The 21947-nt window shown below is 38.3% G+C and overlaps 1 protein-coding gene across 1 annotated transcript in view; it reads right to left on the bottom strand.

Moving 5' to 3' along the window:
* ABCA13 (ATP binding cassette subfamily A member 13) overlaps positions 1-21947 on the bottom strand; it is a 158050-nt gene that overhangs the window by 5156 nt on the left and 130947 nt on the right. Inside the window, 3 exon segments of the mRNA XM_075024263.1 lie at positions 11897-11990; positions 14572-14674; positions 17159-17314. Of these exon segments, the coding sequence (XP_074880364.1) occupies positions 11897-11990; positions 14572-14674; positions 17159-17314 (353 nt within the window).

Here is a 21947-nt window from a genome sequence, read left to right as displayed (position 1 = left end):
TTTCTAGTGACTATCCTCTCTATCACTCCCTCGTGCCAATACCCTCCTCTCCCATGTCTTTTCTGCGTACAACTTGTGATTTAGGGTAGCAGCTGGGTTAATTGGATCTGACAGGTGTGAAGCATATTTTCATGTGATCAAAGCAGAAGTACATATCACAGCACTATGATGCTGCCCTTTACCAATATAAAAAAAAAGTCTACAGAATATCAATCAAAATGTAATAAAAAAGAGAAAGGACTATTCTGAGACATATGTCCAGTTTAACTACTGTCTGAGCGAGTAACTCCCAGCAAAATACTTCACATGAAGCACCACTTGTTCCTCATCTATAATAGGTGTATAGCAACGTAAGGGCTTTAGCTTTTATTTTGTGTTGGATCAGAACCTCTGTTGGTATAAAGCAATAAGGTCATCATTGATTTCAGAGCAAGGCAAGTTTCCACAATGAAAAATTCTAGACTGCAGATTTTATTATATTAAGAATTTCACATAAATTCAAAACATGATTTCCAAAAATCTTCTCAGACAAGAATCCTATTTCTTTTTGTAAAATGAAACCATAGTGGCTACACTTTAGGTATGACAGTGGCAGGTTCTGCATAAAAAGTTGCACTGTATGAAAAGCCCCATTAAAAATAAATTATTGTAGGCTTTTTTGGTCTTTGGCGTTTTTTTTTTTTTATTGCAGTCAAATGCAACCACTGAACTGCTTGAAATCGAGTAAGAAGAAACTTGGTTCCTGAAGGACATTATATGAATTAAATCATATTGGGTACAAGCTGCAGGGTACCAAATATTCACTTGGCAGTGTGACCTGACAGATGAACAGTGCTGTTACACCAAAGAGATCCAGAATAAGGTGGAATCCAAAGCAGTGGCTGGCTGATTTGCTTTGCAATGATTTACTAACATGTACTAGATCTCTAATTAAAAGTTTTAAATGCATAGCATCATCCCTGAAAAAATACATGTGACAATAAAAAAAGATGTTGCAAAGATGGATATAGTTAGCAAGGATGTTCAATTTAGTTGACAGCAATGTGAGGTAACATTTTACAAGAGATCATTGATTCTGATCAGTTTTCTGGCATCTCTACGCAGCTACCATTGAACTACAGTTTGAAAAATGCTGGTTTATGGAGATGTTCAACAGTCTCATAAAATGAAATTGTTGCATGCAATGAAGTTTCCAAAGAAAATGAATCAAAATTCTGATTAGCAAAGACAGAGAAGTATGTGCAACTTCGGTTTAACTCTAAATCATAAATGGCAAAAACACCAGCACAGTACAAATAAAAAGCTTTACTTTTTTTTTTCTTTTGGCTAGTCGAATTAGGATGCTTCTATACCTTGATTTTATAATTCATTTTAGTACAAGAGCTCCCCATATAGAGTAAGCTGATCAGCAATAAACATTTCCCCTTGCTATAATCCACAAGCTGTTTTCAGTAGCGAACCGAGGCAATGGAAATTGAGTTGGCCATTTTTTTCCCCACTGTTTTCCTCTCTGATTCAGACAATATAATTAATTCAGAAACCCAAAGTGGAATTACAGAGAAAAGCACAATCTGGTTTGATTAGCACTGTTAGGATCAAACCTTTAGTACCTGATAGTTCAAGACCTAAGGAGGGAAACATTATCATTAAAATGGTGTAAGTTGAGCCAGCACACCTGTTCAGCAGCCATCTGCTGCAAAAGAATCACCATCTCTTCAAAGCTATTCAACAAAGATATTTTCCACTGCTAATTTCTACCACATTACTTCAACACCTGCATTTTTATTTGTGTATACGCATACACAAAACCCTACATATTCTGACAAAAAAATATTTTTCCTCTCTATGTTTCCTCTTCTCCCTCGTCAAACTAGTTGTTCACACTTGACTTTCACCTCATTAGCAGTTCTGGGAGTATTACTTATTGAGTGCTTTACCTACTAAAATGCCACCATGAGACTGAAACTAAAGTATAAATTCCCAGGCTGATTGTAAACTAATTAACTTGAGTATTAACAACAGCATCAGTTGCAGAAGTATGAGTTTAGCAAGGACTACCAAATGCATCCAAGAACTCCCCACCTTTAATTACATAGGTCCTCAAGCTACCTGAGCAGCTCAAATAACAAGGGAACAAAAGGAACATAAAATGGCAAGAAGGAATGGAACAATTTCCATATCAGGAATTACTAAATAAGCGAAAACTTTTCAGCATTGAAGAAAGATGATGAGGTGATGAAAAGGGTTTTTTTACAGAGCCCAGAATCGTGACTGGCCTAAGGAAGGTAACTAAGGAATGATTCTTCACTCTCCTATGCTTCTCGTGCAAGAACAGGGGGCATCAACTTAAATTATAAGGCAGGCAATGCAAAATCAGTAAGAAGAAGTAATTTTCCTTACAGCACATAGGGAAACCGTACAACTCATTGGCACAGGATGCGCTGAATGCCAGAACGTGACATGAGTTGAGTAAGAGATTAGAGAAATCTATGAGGAGAAAAGAAAATAATCCACTAAGACCACCTCTGTCTTTGGAAGCCTCTAAGCAACAAACTGCTGTCGGGTGGTTGAATAACGTGGAAAAGTTAACTTAATGTGCTTACCTTGTTCCTGTACTTTTCCCTCCTGGCCATTGTCAGAGAGAGGATACTGGGCTAGACGGGTCTTTGATCAACCTCACAGTTGTTTCAGCATAAATATCACAAAGAGGGTGTCAGCCTGGGCTAATCACCCAAATGGTTCCTCAGTTCTCAGATGGGTTTTGCAGTCTGTGATACAGTTCCACAGCTACACTGTCAGCAGTACAAAGACAGATAATATAAAACTACTTCAGATACGTGTCTATACAAGCTGCACTCACACACTAGAATAAAGTGTAGCCTGATCTATACTGATGAGGAAGTCCCCTGGCTGTTTTCCTGGTGCTCCTTCCAGCCTTGCAATGGGAATGGAAGTGGATTTAGTTGTCCAAAGGCTGAAAATTCTCATAAATACCAAGTAGAGGAGTTGCCACTCGGGGCAGATCAAGTAACAGTAACTTCTCAATGTTTCCTTCTGCCCATTCCTCAGAGGTCCTGGTTCACAGATTTGAATGGGGACAAGAAGTTGTTGAAATGCAATGCCTTGTGGCCACACAGCTGAGCCTACACTTGGGTGGTCACAAGGGGTCCCTAGAGGTACTAACCAAGTGTTTACTGAAGCTTGACCCATGAAAACCTGTTATCTGTGAAGGCTGAAAAAGGAAGTCCATTATCAGCAGACTTCCATTTGCTTTAACAAAAAAAAAAACAAAAAACAAAAAAACCCAAAGAACCAAAAACAAAAAAAACCCAACCAAAATCTGTATTTTCATTTAAAACCCTTAAGAGTTTGCTTGGCCGCAAATGAACAAAACCAAATGCAGAAACCACTGTTTTAACTTACAGCACGGTCTGGAATGACCAGTTCATTGAATTACACTCTTCTCAAAGCCCATTCACCATCTCTGCTCTCCCTCAGTCAAAATTGCTGAATGTAACCTCAGGAAATCAAGAGCATGGCCCTATTTCCTAAACCTTGATGAATAAGAAAAGCATCTGATAATCCATATGCTTTTTTTTCCACTAATCAAAGATTATATTTCTCGGAGAATGTTGTGCTATACATACACATCAAAAAATTACAGCTCCCAGAAAGTTTGTTGGTGGAAATAGAATGTACATATTTTATGTATGCACTAGTACGATTGATCAAAAGATTCCTTCAAAATGACATTACTGGATAACAAAATAAAAAATAATAACGAGAATACTGGCGCTTAATGTCTGCAAGGAACCACACCTTTTAGAACATATGCCACAAATCAAAGACGGGGAATAATTTGTTACTGTGCTGTTTACCCTTCTGCTTTGGTTTACATTCATTTGCAGATAGATGTGGTTCTACTTTCCCTAAGTGAATAGGCCTCATCTAGACAAGCTAACTTAGTTATTCCAGTATGATTGCTGAAGCACAGGATACAGATTCAGGTCATTCCCCTTATAGCCCTAGACACAAGTACAATTTACAAAGAGAAGAAAACTTAAACAATGTTGAAAACAAAAGACTTTGAAAAATGTTGAAAAAAGAAACAAAAATTGAAATAAAATTATTAAAACAAATACATCACAGTTTAAGAGAATTTTAAATCACACAAATTTATTTCATCCATTAAGTGGCAGGTAAGGACAATATCTAAGAATGAAAAAGGTTATTAAATTCAAAAGAGTTGCTTTGCTTTTTAAAACAAATGCTAAAAACAAATGCAAATATACTATCACTTCCAAATGTGAATTCCTCCTGCAATTATTCAGAACAACATCAGTGTTGCTGAACAGATAAACTTGATTAGGTGCAAACAAACAGACACAACAAATAAATTATACAATCTGTCTTCCATACACTATTCATAGATTTTGTTTCATCATTTTTTAATTTATTATGATTTTTCCAGGGTAACAATAGAAACATGAAAACAGTTATTAAAACAACAATAACACTTGTTCAAGTATATTGTACATATACTATTTGTTCACAGACATTCCAGGCTCTCATATCAAGCCATCTAAAGTTAATTTCTATATTCAGTAATATCATTGCCATAACAGTGACAGCCTGAGGTTATGAGCAATGCAGGGTACACCTTTGCCTTGCTCCCTGAACGTGGGCATTCAAGTACTCAGGCATGATTTCCAAATATGTGGTAAAAGCCTCAGAAAATCTTGTTAATTGTTTATACATGTGCACACACAGATCTGTCATTATACCAGCTTGTATGTTTGCACATACAGGCAAGTATCAGACATCTGTTACTCTAGTACTATTTATATATTACATTTCCAGAAAAACAGGAACAGCAGCAATATAATTCTGTGCGAGGCTGATGGCGTAGCCCACAAAGAACCAAAACTGTTACCTCAAAGTACCTTCTGGGCCTCAACAGTGAAAAAAGCAGGAGGAAGCAACATTATCATTGTGTTGCTATCACTGGTTTCTGGAGTACTGGGTTTTTAAGTGAATTTTAAAAAGAAGTAATAATCAGGATTTTACACACTAAAATGTCTATTAGAAGGACCTTATCAACACTTCAAGGTCAAATTTTCAAGTTAAAAAGTGCTAGAATGGAGACCAGCTGTGAAACTAGAATTTAAACCACTGGTATATTTGCATTATGTAATAAGTTTTAATTACATCATGACATAGCATCTCTTCATGAAATCCCTATCATGAATGCCTTACAGGATGTACTGGAGGTACATGCTCAGACAAGTGGCTTTATTTACTGCAATATCTAGAAAATGTTGCAAATAAGATAGCAAGCTGATGAGGAAAGGAAAGAAAGTGCTTCATGGTTCTGGTACAGCCCTGGGGGACTGAATCCTACCCTTCCACCCCAGTACACCTGTGTGATCTGTGGTAACTCAGACCATTTTTCACTACTGCTTTCCTATCTTGTTAAGGGCCCACCTTGAGACCTAGGGCTCCAATTTGCAGAAGGAATTCCTAGTACTTTCAGAAACATCCACAGCTACAGCTGAAGTTAACAGGCATTGTACTTTGAATGCAATGTTAAATAAATGGAAAATTTTTAGCTATAAACTGCTCAGATTGACTATGCAAACCCATTTAACTTTAGCATCATGCTTCAGTTACTCCTCTACAAAATGGGAATAATTATTTCAAATCCTGTTTTCCAGTAGTACTGTGGAAAACACAGATGCTGATATTTATGAAGCCCTGCTCCAGTGAATGCTGGTAATATGGTATTTAGAGACAGGTGTGAAAAATGTAAAACAGTACACAGATCACATACTAGGGAAAGAGAAGAATGTGAAATCTTAATTAGCTGCTGCTCATTGAATGAACAGGTACACAGATACAACGCAGTGTCCTGTGGAAAACATAGTATAAAATGACAAAAAAATGCCTTGTAATGCACATCCACAGTAGGGCTGAATTAGTATTGTACAAAGTTTTATAAGAGTGCAAAGATATTGCTCATTTCTGAACTCTCAATCTGTGTGTTTTTAAAATTGTAAGAACTCTTTTCTTCAAGCTTTTCTCTGGGAAGATAAACTAATAGCTATATTACATGAATACACATCCACTGCCTTAATACATTTTTCGTGTACAAAAGGAATTTGTTTTCTAGTCAACAGGAATAAAAATAATATTCACTTCTATATTTTATAGCATGTAAGAAACTTACTGCTAGTATATCTGTTTGTAAGGTAACACTGTCTCCACTGAAGGCTGAAATATTGATGAGATCTTTAAACTTAATCCTCTCTTTTCCATTTAAGAAATCTACATATGTGAGTTTGAGAAAAGCAAGAAAATATTCTCAGTCAACCTTTAAAAAAAAAAAAAGGTAAAGTGTAAATAACTTGCTAACACATTTTCCATTCTAACTCTGCTATAACAAATGGATTAGTTGTTGGGTAATCAGATGGCTTGCTGATAAAATTTGAGCAGAGACTTGATGTGCGTCCAGCACTTGAAAAATTGGTACAGGCTTTTCAGCTATGAGAAGTCTGTCCAGATGGCCCTAGAACGAAGGATAGTATTCAAAATGTTGTTCCCAGAGGATTGGCCAGCTATATCTAACATGGAAATGCTTTTTAAAAAAAAAAACAACATTAAGTATCATGGAGAATACTGGAGAGAGCATTTAAATGTAATCCATTCACAATTTAGAGTAAGTGACTCAGTTGGCAGGAGTCTTCTAAATTAGGTTTTAAGGGGCACAACTGCTAACACATCTATCTCATACAAACTACATCTAGAACTAAGATGCTGACTTTTTCAAAATTGCCCTTCAGTTCTTTGTTTCCAGCTAAAACCTTTCTTGGCATTATTCAGAGATTTGCCACCTGCAACAAAAGGCCTTTCTAAAGAAGTCCAACACTTACTATTCTACTGAGAAACATTTGCAGGTACTTTAAATCTGTTTAAACATAGATAAATATAGTCAGGGTTCAACAGCTGGGATCGGAAACCCGAACACCTACATTTGTAGTGAGAAGACATTTTTGGATGAGCATTTTCTAACAGGCTCACACAAGAGCTGGAAAATTCAATCAAGTCTCACACATTAGAAGCAGCATCACTTTTTATATGCCTATGAAGCTTTTATGTTTCACATTAGCATCTTCCTGGAGCTCACCCATACCCTTCATTGCAGAATTTTGTACCACCATCTGACAAAGCTGTATTTAGTCCAAGATTACTGTCTTTCACATCTGCCAAGGGCTGAAAGTGTAGTGAGAGGGAAAGCTGAATCCTTGAAACTTCCCACCTGTCGTGGTTTAACCCCAGCCAGCAACTAAGCACCACGCAGACGTTCACTCACTCCCCCCCATCCAGTGGGATGGGGGAGAAAATCGGGAAAAAGAAGTAAAACTCATGGGTTCAGATAAGAACGGTTTAATAGAACAGAAAAGAAGAAACTAATAATAATAATGATAACACTAATAAAATGACAACAGTAGTAATAAAAGGATTGGAATGTACAAATGATGCGCAGGGCAATTGCTCACCACCCGCCGACCGACACCCAGCTAGTCCCTGAGCAGCGATTCCCCGCCCCCACTTCCCAGTTTCTATACTAGATGGGACGTCCCATGGTATGGAATACACCGTTGGCCAGTTTAGGTCAGGTGCCCTGGCTGTGTCCTGTGCCAACTTCTTGTGCCCCTCCAGCTTTCTTGCTGGCTGGGCTTGAGAAGCTGAAAAATCCTTGACTTGGTACAAACACTACTGAGCAACAACTGAAAACATCAGTGTTATCAACATTCTTTGCATACTGAACTCAAAACATAGCACTGTACCAGCTACTAGGAAGACAGTTAACTCTATCCCAGCTGAAACCAGGACACCACCACAGCAGAAAAGCAAAATTAACAGGGCTCCAAGGAAGACCCATTAAGCCTTCATCACACATGCATCAAAAAGTTGATTATAATCTAGACTTTACAGGCTGGAATGGTACTAAAGGAAAAGCAAATAAAATAATTCTGAGGATTTCCATCAAGACAAACAGAATTGCCAGGAAGAGAAGAAAAAAAAAAATCATTTTAGTGGACATAGCTACATTTAAAAGAGGAAAAAAATTCTTGAGACACGCTAATGTAATCGCATGTAATATCAAAATGTGCTCCTAATGTTATTTCTTACAAAACAGGACTCATTCTATCATAAAAAAAAAGCTGTATGAAAGTTTTCTTTGGTTTAAGTGTTCATACAGTGTTTAGATTTCTTTCCTCCTTCCAATCTTCAAAGCTAGATCCGGCCACTTGTACTTGATTTTAAAATGCTTGTTCCATTTGATTTGTAGAAACAAATTGAAAACACACTAAAGGATATCCAGAGCTGCTTATAAATAAGAGCAAATTTAAAAAAAAAAAACAAACAGAAAAACCACAAAAATCTACAACTATGGTCTCCATTAATTTTAGTACCGTTCTTGCCTGTTAATGTAAATATGTATATTACTAGCATAATTCATTCACACACATAGCACACAAAAGCACCATCGAAAACCAATTTTTATGGTACAAGTAATTTAGATTAAATCAGATGCAGCAAAATCAGTTTTGCTTATGCTTTCCTTCACTTACATAGCTTCATGGAAGAGTTTTGTTAAACAAAATATAACGTGATGGAGTTTTTACTGTGAGCTAGTGCCAGGGACAAACACATTAGACAGTGCTAATTGCAGAAATACACTGAAAAATAGAACTGACTAGTGACTGTATCAGTAGAGGTGGCTGTTAAGGAAAGTGTTCTTCTGCCAGTAGGTGCTTCCTAACAGTGTATTTAGAAAAACTTTACAGTCTATCGCTTTAGAAGGAGCAATGTTTTCCTCTGTATGGCAGCAAGAATGACAAGGCTATTAAAACATAGGGAGGGAAGGAAAATGGGAAGGAAGGAGAAACTCAATAGTTTTTCAACTCCTGGAAGTTTTTCAGGATGTTCACAGGTGGAGTGGAAAGTGAGAAAATTAAAAGATTAAAATAATTTAAAGCTTAAATTATTTGAATGGTTTTCTTTGGAGTAATAAGTAAAAGAATCCTGCTTCTCTTCTCCTTTCCCATCTCATGTAGATGCAGAAATCCTCCATAAGGTACATGGTAGCATATCTGGAAATTATTGTCAAATAAGTTCAGAACACGAATTACACAGGGGTACTGAGTTTCTTAATCTCCTAACAATTACTTTATTTATTAAGTGTGTGATAGCCTGAGGTTTATGATGGAACACTGTATCGGCAAGTATTGGAGGGAAGTTTGGAAGCTAGAGTAAGCAACAAAATGATAGAAGTGCAGGGACAGTCTTTGGCTTCTCGCCAGCACTTATCAAAATTTTTCCAAAGCAAGCATGAAAATGTCTTTACTGTATAGTTAATTAAAAAAAAAAAAAAAACAAACCATGAAAAAAAACAAAACAAAACCAAAAACCAACCCCCAAACCAAAAACCTAACAGCTGTGTGTATATGAGGTTTTAAGACTGTGCTCTCTACCGTGGCTTTGCTCCCAGAAGCCAAGAAAATGAATTAGGCAGTCAGAGCAAATTCAGACAACTGCATGATTTTAATTAAATCCTTTGATAAAGCTAGTGAAGAATATTGTTTTTCCCTAATAAAGGGTTCTAAAGTTTTAGAAAAATTCAATACGCTCCTGAACAATAAGTATGCAAAATTTGGACACTAAATCAATCAATAAACTAGGTGTTAAAGGGATTTTAGTCCTGCCTTAAATGGAAAATCTTAGTGCAGCTTCAGCTACGCAGTTTCTATGGAAAACCTCAGCAATATTGGTAGCCAGTGCGTATATTATCCCACACGAATGCCACTGACATACATTAAAGAACTGTCATGGTAATACAAGGAACACAAACCTGCCAACACTACAAAATATTCTTAACATAGAGAAGGTGTGCTTTTTTTAAAGTTACAATGATTTTAAACAAATAATTGCTAGGAATATGACTACCAAACATTCTTATCATGACCTTGCTTTGGAGAATTTAAGAGGCACACATACAGTCTTGATTCTTGAATGGCTGATCTGTGAATTTCTTGATATCTTCAGAGTTAATGTGAAGACACTTCCAGTATGTCATATAGTTTATTCTTTTGCATTGATTTGCTTACTGTGATCTGAAAGAGGTGTATCTACAGAGACAGTGCAACAAATTGAGAAATAACTGTCCTACTTACATGAATATGGTGCATACTTATAAGTATACTTATGATGTCTTGCTTCCTTATGAAAAGATGCTGCTAAAGGAAACATCTGCAGCGTCAAAACAACGACAAAGGCACTGAGAAGATAAAAGCGAAGCTAGCCTTTCTGGAATGTCTGATTTTGCCCTCTCAAGGTCAAGCTGAGAAGACAGAGACACATACTCACTTGAGGATCTGAAACAAAAAGGCGAGACCCACATTTATCCAAGCTAACTTTATGCACTCAACTGAAGTGTTTAAGTAGTACCATTCTTCCTTATTAGGGGACACGCACATCTTCAAAAAGCAGTTTTGCCTGTCCAAGGTCTGCATTGCCCTCTACAGGCATCTGTCTCTCTTACTGCAAAAGGAGTTAACGGCTGCCTGCACTTCTGCTGAAGTCCTCTAGCTAGTGGGACAACAGGCCACTCTATGTTATGAAATTTGGGAATAAGAGACGGGATGGCAAAGACAAAAAGCTAGATATAAAAGAAGCAGAAACTGCTGAAGAACAATTGACTTCTCATGCCTCCAGAAATTGAGGCAACTCCCTCTGAAAGATACGCAAACGTGAAAAGAAGGCTATGATCACACAGAACAATCAGAAATATAGATGCAGACCTCAATTTTTTTCACCATCCAGTTTGTAAGTTCTCTAGCTGAAAGCTTGTCTCGATGAAAAAAAACTTGGAAGGAGAGAGCTTATTAAAGTAAATGTGAATCAGGCCCATCATGCTAATGTAGCTGCAAAACAAGGGCCTACAGTTCTACCCAAAGGGAAGGACAGAAAGCCAAAAGCGCCCTCAAGGGACAAGAAGTTATCAGAGACACAGATAACTTCTGACCTATAACCACAGCAGACAGCAATTCCAAAACATTTCTGTAGAGCTTGCTTACATTGTCAAATATATCTGCACCTAAGAGTGCTAAATGCTGACCTAGTACAAAGCAGTGTAGCTTTGCTGCTTGTAAACGAGCTGTATCATTTTACACAGCTGACTGAGTGTCATAAAAATCCTACTTATTACTGAATGTAAATGTTCTAGCTGTCAGTTGCAGCAACTTTCCCCTCAGCTTCTGATGCTGTTTCCATTGCGGTGGTTTGAGCCCATCCTCTGAACAAACATCCTTATTAACAGATATTAAATTAACTCATGAGCAGAGTTCAAGCAGAAGAGAGACTTGTGCACACCAGGAAAAGGACGCAGAACACATAGCATAAATACCTGCAATTGCCAGTGAATTTGGTAGGAAGCAGAGATGGTTCAAAATACATTGCCTTACTGGCTGCTGATCTGTTAAAATCGCTTCTTCCTGTTACAAGAAATCCTCACAAGGAACCAAAGTGTATTTCATCTCAACATGTTGAATTCTCACAACATATTTCTCAGGTTGAGTGCAGAAGTGCTTCATTTTAGATACAGATCTGTCTCTTTCAATTACCAGTGCAGACTACAAAGCATTTTAGCAATGCCATATGTCAATTTAGCCTGCTAAGATATCCTAATTGGCTCTTTTTTAACTTCAGTGATGGCAGGAAAAGAAAGATGTGCTTAGCAGTCATAAGTATTTATGCCTTGGCACTACTAAAGTGTCTAGCCAGCTCTCAGATTGAATGTAGCTACAGAAGGTTTGATGTTGACATATAACACCTGGTTTTAATGTGCTGGGGAGAACCAAGACACTTGAAACTTCGATTGACCATAATAGCAAGCTGCACGCAGAGGGCTTCACATTCTTCCATACAACAAAATAAAGTGGTGGAAAAAAAAAAGGATTAAAAGAATAATAGTGAAAACAGAAAACATTATTCATACCTAACTTTAATTAAAGAGGAAGGACTCTGGACAGCTGCAAAAATGGGTACATAAAACCTTTGACTTTAAAGGCAGCAGTCCAAATTGTAACCCTAGTCAGTATACACCTAAAGTTATTACCACATAACAGCCAGAAGAGAGCCCTAAAACAGAATTTATTTTTTAGTCCAGAACTAATTGGACAATTCTGGCCACATTACAAAGGTTTTATTACCACAGGCAAATACCTGATAAGTAGTCTCAGAAATGCCACTGTGTGTGAGAGCCATGAACTCTGTTATTCCCGGGAATGTCTGTTTGCCTCTTAGTACATACCCCTAAAAAGTAGTTACCCTTAGTCTGACTGCCGGATAGAAGATGATGCAAACCACTATAATCCAAACAGAATGTAGGACATGGAAAAGCAGCTGAACAGAAAAGCAGGATCCTGGGTAGATATGACTGCTTCAGATGATAAATAATAACTTTGACTTGTAAAGCTTAGGGCCGATGGGCTGCCATTCTACATATTATACAGGATTCTGTGAGCAGTTCTTCTAAAGCACCACTTTAGACATAGGACATCAGTCAGGCCATATCCATCATCTCAAAAAGGAGTCAAAGTTGTTTAATGTTCCTGCAATTCACTGCATGCACGCCCCAGCCTTCTGAGATAGCTACACAAGAGTTGTCTTCTGTGCCTCAGCCATGTGCCAGTCCAAATTAAAGTACTTTTACTCAACAAGCATGGCAATTAAGTACCCTCCTAGGAACAATTTCCTTAAAATAGGACAGGGATACGGTGAAAACTGCTAAGCCACTATACTTGAGAGAGATAGGGAGAGGGCTTGCTAACACATCTTACCACAAATCAGGAAGTTATCTGAGTCTCTTTGGGGTGCAGTAACTCCTAATGCTCCCCTTGGCATAACACTCCTCAGCTGTGGCAAAATAACAAAAATTTAGGCCTGTATGGACAGTTAATACAATCTCACTCCCCCCTCCCAAAGTTAACCATTGTCTCTGAAAATCAAGTAAATAAAGTAAATAGTTTAATTTTTACACAGGAAACCATCTCTATACCTTATGCACTTATTTGCTGATATGCATGAAGATTCACTTCATAAGAAAAGTTCCTTTACTTATACAAGTAGCCTTTGAAAGAATCTCAAATAAATCTCCAATGGCCTTCAGCAAATAGTATAAACAGAATAAAATAATTTCTCCTTCCTCCACCCTGGCACAACAATGTCTTACTAATTAGAAATTAAATGCGTGCACTATCACTGTACTTGTATCTGCTTGAAGTCATTCATTTGTAGAGATGAGTAATTAGTAACAATTTGATGGATTTGTTAGTTTGTTTACAGCATATCAGTAATGAGACCACAGCTCTGTTCTGTTTAGCTGGTGTTTGACAACTAAGGGTTCTTAATCTGGACTGAAAAGTCAAAGCACACCGTTTCCTGAAAATCACTCAATTTAATTCACAATGCATAACTTGGGTTCCCTAAATGAATGAGCTGGTAAGCACCTAGGTATCAAATACAGGTATGTGATTTTCAAGATTCAGCTTCCATAATAGAATACTAGAAACTTTTGAGACCATTCTTCCATCAGTAATATAGCACACACATGTACAGAGACAACAAATACATTTTGAGAATATCTGAAAAAAATTATTGTTAATATCTAGAAGATATTGAGGGAAGAAGTTTTGCTGCATTCTTTTATTGATTCGTCTATGTTTCAAATCTCATCTGGCCAAAATACTACAATGATGTTTTGATTAATGAGTTATGTCTCCTCTGGACATGTTTTCATGATCTCTCCCTCATTTAAAGCCATTTTATATATAATTATACATACTATACTATATTCCCTAAGGGAACATCTAATTTATACCATTTTACTGTAGATGTTACAAAACGGTATTGATGTTTCCTCCATTAAACTGATATACCAATAACTCTATCAGAGAATTGACAAGGTATTTAATGTAGATAGACTCTTCTAAGAGGACGGGGTCACTCCTACTATTTCCAATAGTGCATAAAGAGAATAGTTGAGACATCTGTCTTTAGGTTGCCATGGCATACTCTTTTCATACACTGATGCAATACAGAAACCTTAACAAAATCAGAAAAGCGTTTTTCACTCCCACCTCCCTTTGTAAGGATTTGTAAAGTGGGCAGCTGCAAAAGGATAACCTGGTGTTCCAAGCAAGAAGTGTCACTGCAACATTGAATAGAAAGAGCATAGAAAAGGAAGAATTCATTCCATCATTTTTTCTGTGCCTCCACTCCCCTTGAGCCACATTCTACTCCTTGAAAATTAAATATAGAAAATATTTAGGATTTACCCAAGTTCAATTTTCACAAGCAGGAAAGAATTGCGATAAAACGCCAAGACACGTTCCGCGTTTCACACCAGGGTGAGCATACCTTCAGAATATGCTCTTCTGTTCTCAGCTGACAGCAGGTAATGGGAGAGAACAGGAATATGCTGGCTGCTGGAATAAGGGTCTTACCTGTGGGATGTCAGCACAGCTGCACAGCCATCCTGAACTTGCTTCAGGATGGTTTTCCAAAGGTAGCTTCTAGAGCAGGGATCCATCCCAGAGCTGGGCTCATCCTACAGGAAAAATGAAAATGACGATACAGCAGCATAGGAAAAACATACCACACCTCCAGCCCAGCATAAAGAATTAAAAAAACTCAAAAGAAAATCATATCTTTTTTCTCTTACAAAGCCACATTTTCAGAAGGTCACTTAAAAGACACCTTGATCAGTTTTTTCCTTTAACACATGCAGTTTCATTTCTAAATTTACAGCAGGCACTTTTTATTAAAGAAATTTATATATAGATAAATGTTTATATAATAATTTCAATATTGTTTATAATTATACATATATATGTTTAATAATATATATTCACATATACTTTTTTTAATAGGAAAGACTTGCAGGTGTTTTTCCTCACTTTCTCGGGGGGGTTGGTGCCTCTTTCTCCCCTACATGCACACCTGCCATGAGCACAAACAAGTGGAGAAGTCCCATAACTCCTGGATGCCTGCACTGCTCATCCCATAGCCAAATGTGGATAGTATGTTTGGATTCAACATCTTCCACCAGTTACTCCCAGAGTCCCTTTGAGAGGAACTCTCACCCACAGTGGAAAGACTCCACAGGATTAAGTAACAACCCAGTCAGTACTGCCCAATGCAAACCACCTGGCAAACCTATTTCCCACTCTGCTGGCTTTCATGGAGAAAGAAGTGTAGCTACAAAAACTACATTTCCCCTTCCCATCTAATCCTGATGTCCTCACTAAATGAAATTCTGACTTCATCTACTCATGGCAGCAGAAGGAATGATATCTGATTGTCAAAAGACAGTCTCTGTCACTACAAAACTAGGGAGAAGCAAACTCTTCCAGTTCCTTTTTATACATTGGAATTTCATTATGGGTGTCAGCACCTATTAGGGTGGTATGGCCCTGACCAATGTATTTGAAGCAATGAATCCCAGCTGAAACCTGGAAGCAAAGTTCTCAAGAAACAAAGAAAACAAAACATGCAGTTTGATGCTGATTTTGGTGCTTAGCTACCAACGGCAGAGGTGGCAAAGAATTCAGCTCAGTATCCTATTAGCTAACAAAGAAAATGTAAAAGGCAATAAAAATAAAGCAACACACACTATTACTTAAATTAATAGCTATAATCCTGGATGCAATCTCGAAGCAGGTTCAGTGGTTTACATTGATGTTTTTGCCTTCAGACAAAAAACCCAGCCTTTTAAAATACTAAATAACTCCTTCAAAATCTGATAGCTTTCTAAAGCCAGCCAAACGTTTTAAAGCATTTGACATGTTTAGATACTTTTCTTTCCTCTTGTCATTACATATGCAATAGTCTGTACCTTGCAGCAAGAAGTGGGTTGAAATGGATATCTGCAGTAGCATGCTGTCATAAAGACATTAAAAAACAGTTGGAGGATTTTCTAAGATCAAGAAAAAGCACTGATTTAAACTTATCTCCCCCTTTTACTAAATGAACCAGGGTCAGTTTAAGCATAAAATGTAAATAAAATAATTCAGCTCAGAAGTGAGGCAATGATAGGAAGCTGGAAGCAGCAAAATGTGTCTGATCTTCTGAACCATGAACCCCATGAGAACACGAGTTTTATCTGGTTCTACTTAGCCTGTGATCTACTACTGGAAGCACTGGTTTGCCTCCCAATGCTGGGAAGCAGACTCCCTCCCTCTGACAGTTCTGAAAGGTTTATTCCACTATTGAACTGGATTAGCTCTTCCCAGCCAAGCCTTTAGAAAAGGATGTTCAATCTTCTCTAGTGAAACAATAGGCAATGATAAGAAAGAGAATGCCATGCCATAATGATGCGGTTCCCAAAGCTTTGTAATTCCCTGATCTTCAATACAAAAGGCATTGTTTAAACTGGAACGGCCAGTTTCAGGCCTAAATGAGCAGTAGGATACAAGCGCCAAAACAACATGTGATAAGTAATTCAAATTAATATAATTCTGGAGTATTAGTTTGATTGTGTGATTTGTGAATCCAACAAAAATACAAGAACTAGCCAGATTTATTAAGCATGACATAGCAAGGAAAAAGAATATCCTGAAAAAGATGGGTCAATAATTAATAACACCAGCTCCAAATTACTAGTTAAAGTAAGAATCTTCCTTCTTAAGGAAGCCAGTAGAATTGTTCATATATATTTTTGTCGTGTTATATACAAAGTAGAGAATACATAAAGCATTAATATATTTTACATTAAATTATTTTTTTCTTCTTCTACATAAGGAATCTTAAAAAAAATTACATATCCATTTAGGCCATGGGATGCTACAATTGCATTTACGTGTGTTTAGAGCCCCCCCCTTTTTTTTCCTGCTCAACCAAATACTCCAAGGGAAAAAAAAAAAAAAAAGAAAAAAAGAAAAAAAGGAAAGGAAAACCAACTTCATTTTCTATTTTTGTGAGCACTGGAGAATAAAATATAAAGTGTTCATACAGCCCAACAAAAAGGACAGTTGTATATCTGTGTATTAATTACTCCCTGACTGACCACGAAACTAACTGTAGAGCAACATACAAGACAACAAAATTCAGTGTAGAGTAAAAGTATTTGGGGTTTACCAACTAAAGTCACAGCAGTAAAGAGCTTCCTCTTTGCACCAGCAATGTATGTTCTCACTGGTTTGTCAGCATGGGCATTGAGGTGTAACCTGTTAACAAGGTCCTCTGCAACCTGTGGTTTGGAAATTTGAAGGCCAGCAAAGATGAGCCAAATTAGGCAGCATTTGTGCTTAGATTTAAAGAACACTCTGTTAATGTATATTAAGCAAATGTACAAGTTGTTTCTTTATGTACCCCCATTTGCTGCATATTATTACTTTTTTCAGTCCTAGACACATACAAAAAGGTGCTTTGGGACCCTTTATTTCTCCACAAAGGATAAGGATTTTCTATATGGAGAATTTGGCTTTGTCATTGATTGTAACAAGTCATTTGCATTCATTTTGTGGCAATGGGTCTATCATCTTAAATACTCCTCATTTCACCTCGTTCTCTGGTATTCATTTCATCAAATGTTTCAGTGACTGAAAACTCAGGAGACAAAATTCTATATCAGCCACAAAAAGATGGAAATGGCAGAAAAACAAGTCACAGGTCAAGGATTTAGAGTTTCTTAAAGACAAAAATGTAACTTAGGGTTAAATGAATATACCTTTCTAATAACTGAGAGGGCTAAGTTGACCCTAGTTGGTTTGGTTGTAATTGCTTAAATATGTGTGATCTGAGTAAGCTGGGCAGGCACATGAGCACAGCTGGAGACAATGTTCATGCTGTCCTGTATGACTTTTCTTCTTTACCTGTCACAGACAGCCCTACTGTACAAAGCTTCCTCAAAGAATTTGAAATGTAGCAAGAGCCTTGCCCCACCTACATCAACTATCACTGCTGGACCAGCCAGGGAGACCTCATGCAAAAACACGAGGGACATAGCAGTGACTTTTCTACTCAACACTGCCAGATGCACCCTGCAAAGCAGCAGGTGTTTAGTGGCATGCTGCTGGGTGGCTGTATCATCAAGGGTCGATGAGCTTTGTAATAGATCCTGTATGTCTTCAACCTGGATATACCACAGCTGGGAGATTCTGGTAAAACAAGTAGTTGCATGGTGCTCTATTGCCTGAGATCAACTGCCAGAGCATCCCCAGCCATATAGTACATTCTTTTTGCTCCCTCTGCACTACCTTCAGCAATTCAGCAAAAAGTAAGGAAGGACTGGAAGGATTAGTCAGATCAGATGGACAGTCTCCAATTAATTCAGAAAATCCAATAGAAAAATGTATCAATAAACAATATTGTGAATTAATATTCACTATCAATTTCAAATAAACTGCTGTAAGCATAATAATATTTTTTATAAGACAGTTTTATGCAAACTCTTTAGGAAATGATTATGATATTTGTGATTAGCAAGATTTTTCAGTGCTATGTGTAAAAATAAGAGACACCTCTGACAGCAAGTTCTCTGTAAGCAGGAACAATGCTCCAGTGGTGAGAATCTGCAGTACTCTAGTGTGGATCCTGGCGCTGGTGTTAATAGTTGCTTGTGTTTGGTGTACCTTAGTGTATAATCTGACAGCAATGCAACTTCTCAGTCAAAAGCTGCATTTCATAAATATTGTTCTGACTACATTAAATGCAGAGAGTTTCTTAAAAAAAAACCACAACACTTTAACAACCATTAAACCACCTACAGGTAGTGTTACACTGAAAAGTTCAAGTCTTCTGCTATTTCAGAGTTAATTCACAGTGGTTTACTTTCATTTAGACGCTACTGCTGTTTATTAGTCGAAGCGCTGCAAATTCAAACATTCTGTGGCTTTAGAAATGGCCAAGCATCTAAGGTACATTCTAATAGCTGAGCTTTTTTGGTTTTGTTTTGTTGTTGGGTTTTGGGTTTGTGGTTTGGTTTTTTTTTTACTTCCAAACATAGGGCTCATTATACACCAAAACAGCCTGTAAAGTGAACACCCCTAAAGCATATGGTAGACAGATTATCCACTCTACTAAACTGACTTGACTTTACTACCACTGGGAATGCATGCACGTTAGTGACAACTCCCACAAATCCACCAACAATATACAGAGAACTGCACAGAAAAGCTCATAAAAAAATTAAGACTGGACAGTGAAAAAAATGCGTGATCTCTTGTTTACACCAAAATTAACATATATTGCAAACTACAACAGGCTTCAAGAGTTGTTAAACAATAAGGAAAAGAGGACTACATATCACAGCTGAAATGTAGTCATAACTAACCTTTAACTATGACCAGAACCACTTGTATTGGGTTTGTGTGGCTGGGTTTTGGTAGCAGGGAACTGTGAGTAGCTGCTCGAAGCTTCCCCAGCTCCAAGCCGGACCTGCCTCTGGCCCAGGCCGAGCCCATCAGCGACGGCAGTAGCGCCTCTGGGAGAACAGATTTCAGAAGGGGAACCTGCAGTGAGTAGGGGGATTGGAATGTGAGAGGAATCCCCCTGCAGATACCAAGGTCAGTGAGGAAGGAGGGGGAGGAGGAGTAGGGGAGGAAGGGATGCCCCTAGAGCCTGTGGTAGGCAGGCCGTCCCCCCACAACCCATGGAGGGGAGCAGATGCCCACCTGCAGCCCGGGGAGGAGCCCACACCAGAGCAGGGGGATGCCCCCAAGATGGCCGTGACTCCATGGGAAAGCCTGTGCTGCAGCAGTCTGTGCCTGAAGGACTGCAGCCCATGGGAAGGACCCATGCTGGAGAAGTTTGTGGAGAACCGTCTGCCATGGGAGGGACCCCACGGTTGAGCAGGGGAAGAACGTGAGGAGTCCTCCCCCTGAGGAGGAAGGAGCAGCAGAGACAAGGTGTGGCGAGCTGACCCCAACCCCAATTCCCTGTCCCCCTGTGCTGCTGGGGGGAGGAGGTGGAGAGAACCAGGAGCAGAGTTGAGGCAGGAAGGAGGGAGGGGTGGGGGGAAGGTGTTCTCAGGTTTGGTTTTACTTCCCATTATCCTGTTTTGACTTGATTGGTAACAAATTGATTTTGTTTTTTCCCCCCAAGTCAAGTCTGTTTTTTGCCTGTGACCATAATTGGTGAGTGATCCCTCCTTGTCCTTGTGTTGACCCACAAGCTTTTTTTTGTATTTTCTCCTCCCCATCCCACTGGGGGCGGGAGGGGCGGGGGGGGGGGAGTGAGCAAGCAGCCTTCATTGCTGGCTGGGCTTAAACCATGACACCACTATTTCTAAGACTGATTTGAAGTGTTACCAAAACTCCTAGTCTAAGTTAGCAAAATGCCATTCTTTGAAAAAGAAAATGAACGCTGCACGGGGAAGAAATTTAGAAAGCAAAGGAATAGTGACAGAGAGAAGAAAAGAACATTCAAGTAAGCTAAGTCTTGTTGTACTCTGTAGCGCCCAAGAAAACTCAATCATGTATCAGGTATGAACACAATGCTCTTTGTAGGGAGCAACATCAAGAAGAATCGACTCTGCAAGACTTAGAATTCTACACATAGAATCCTCCCAGCAATCCAATATGTACTCAAGCATTCAGTTCACAGATACCCATGACTACGCCATCTCCTGTTTTGTACAAGGAGGGAAAGCCTGGCAACTCCTCTGCTATGGGGATTTTGCAAGACGAGGTTTACTTAAGATAAAAAGAGAGGGGTGGGAATCATGTCATAGTACCCACTTTTCTACTGCTTTGAATGCGTAGAGCTTCCAAGATAAGCCTTGCAGATCATTGGCAGTGTGCACCACAATCTGGCTTGATATCTAGATATGCTTCTTTGGTGCAAAATATATCAAATTAGAACAGATTTGGAGCTCAATCACATCAACATAAAAGCAGAAGGATTAGCCAGCTTTCTTACTCCTAATGATTTCCCAGCTGCACCTAAAAATCTCCTACTCCTGCTGTCCTCAACCCTTACATTTCAAAGAAGCACTGCAGAGCATGCTTCAGCAAATACAAGAATACAGAGTTCATTCTTCTTCCAAGAGATGACCCTAACCCTTTTTCTCTTTAATGTAAATCATAAGATTTCCAGTAATAACAGTCTCAGCTTCATCAGTATGACCTAAACAACAACAAAACAGTCATTTGAATGAAATTAGAAATATTATGTATTAGGCATACTGTGGAAGAGCCTGCACATCTCCACTATAACTTCATTTATCTGTATAACCAGTGGCATCTTGTGGTTTCTATCATAGCATACTATCAAGTGAAAATGAAAATCCCTCTTAAAATACTTTAAATGAAATTCAGAATTGAACATGTGACAAATCTTCAAACAGATGCACACAATTATGTAAGAGATTTACAATTCTAATGGTTTCCTTCTTCTAGTGAACGTGAGATATACACACAAGCACCTTCTTTCTCTCCTTGTCATATTCATCATGATGTTCTATTTCTGGTTTCAATTACTTTCAGCAGTGAAGAGTAAGGAGATACATCAATTTATTTAGCAAGTTGGCAACTTTGAGGCCAAATTAAAAGACACAGAGTTATATGCAAATATATACATTTTGAGTGTACTTCAACGATAAAGATGGCTTACATCTAGTCATGGCTGTAGTAATGTATTTAAATTCTTTCCTTCCTTACCCCCTCACCCCCCAAATCCAGATTATAACAGACTTTACATCCATCAGCTAACAATTTCCCTATTTCAAATATGTCTTAAAATTATTTACCCAGTCCTTGTCTCGACCCACAAGTGTTTCTTTGTATTTTCTCCTCATCCCACTGGGGCTGGGGGGAAAGAGCGAGCGATTGCGTGGTGCTTTGTTACCGGCTGGGCTTAAACCATGACAATAGCCCAAAACC

This window comes from Buteo buteo, chromosome 3 (assembly GCF_964188355.1).
Source record: "Buteo buteo chromosome 3, bButBut1.hap1.1, whole genome shotgun sequence".
NCBI lineage: Eukaryota > Metazoa > Chordata > Aves > Accipitriformes > Accipitridae > Buteo > Buteo buteo.
This window is presented reverse-complemented; position numbering and strand designations above follow the sequence as displayed.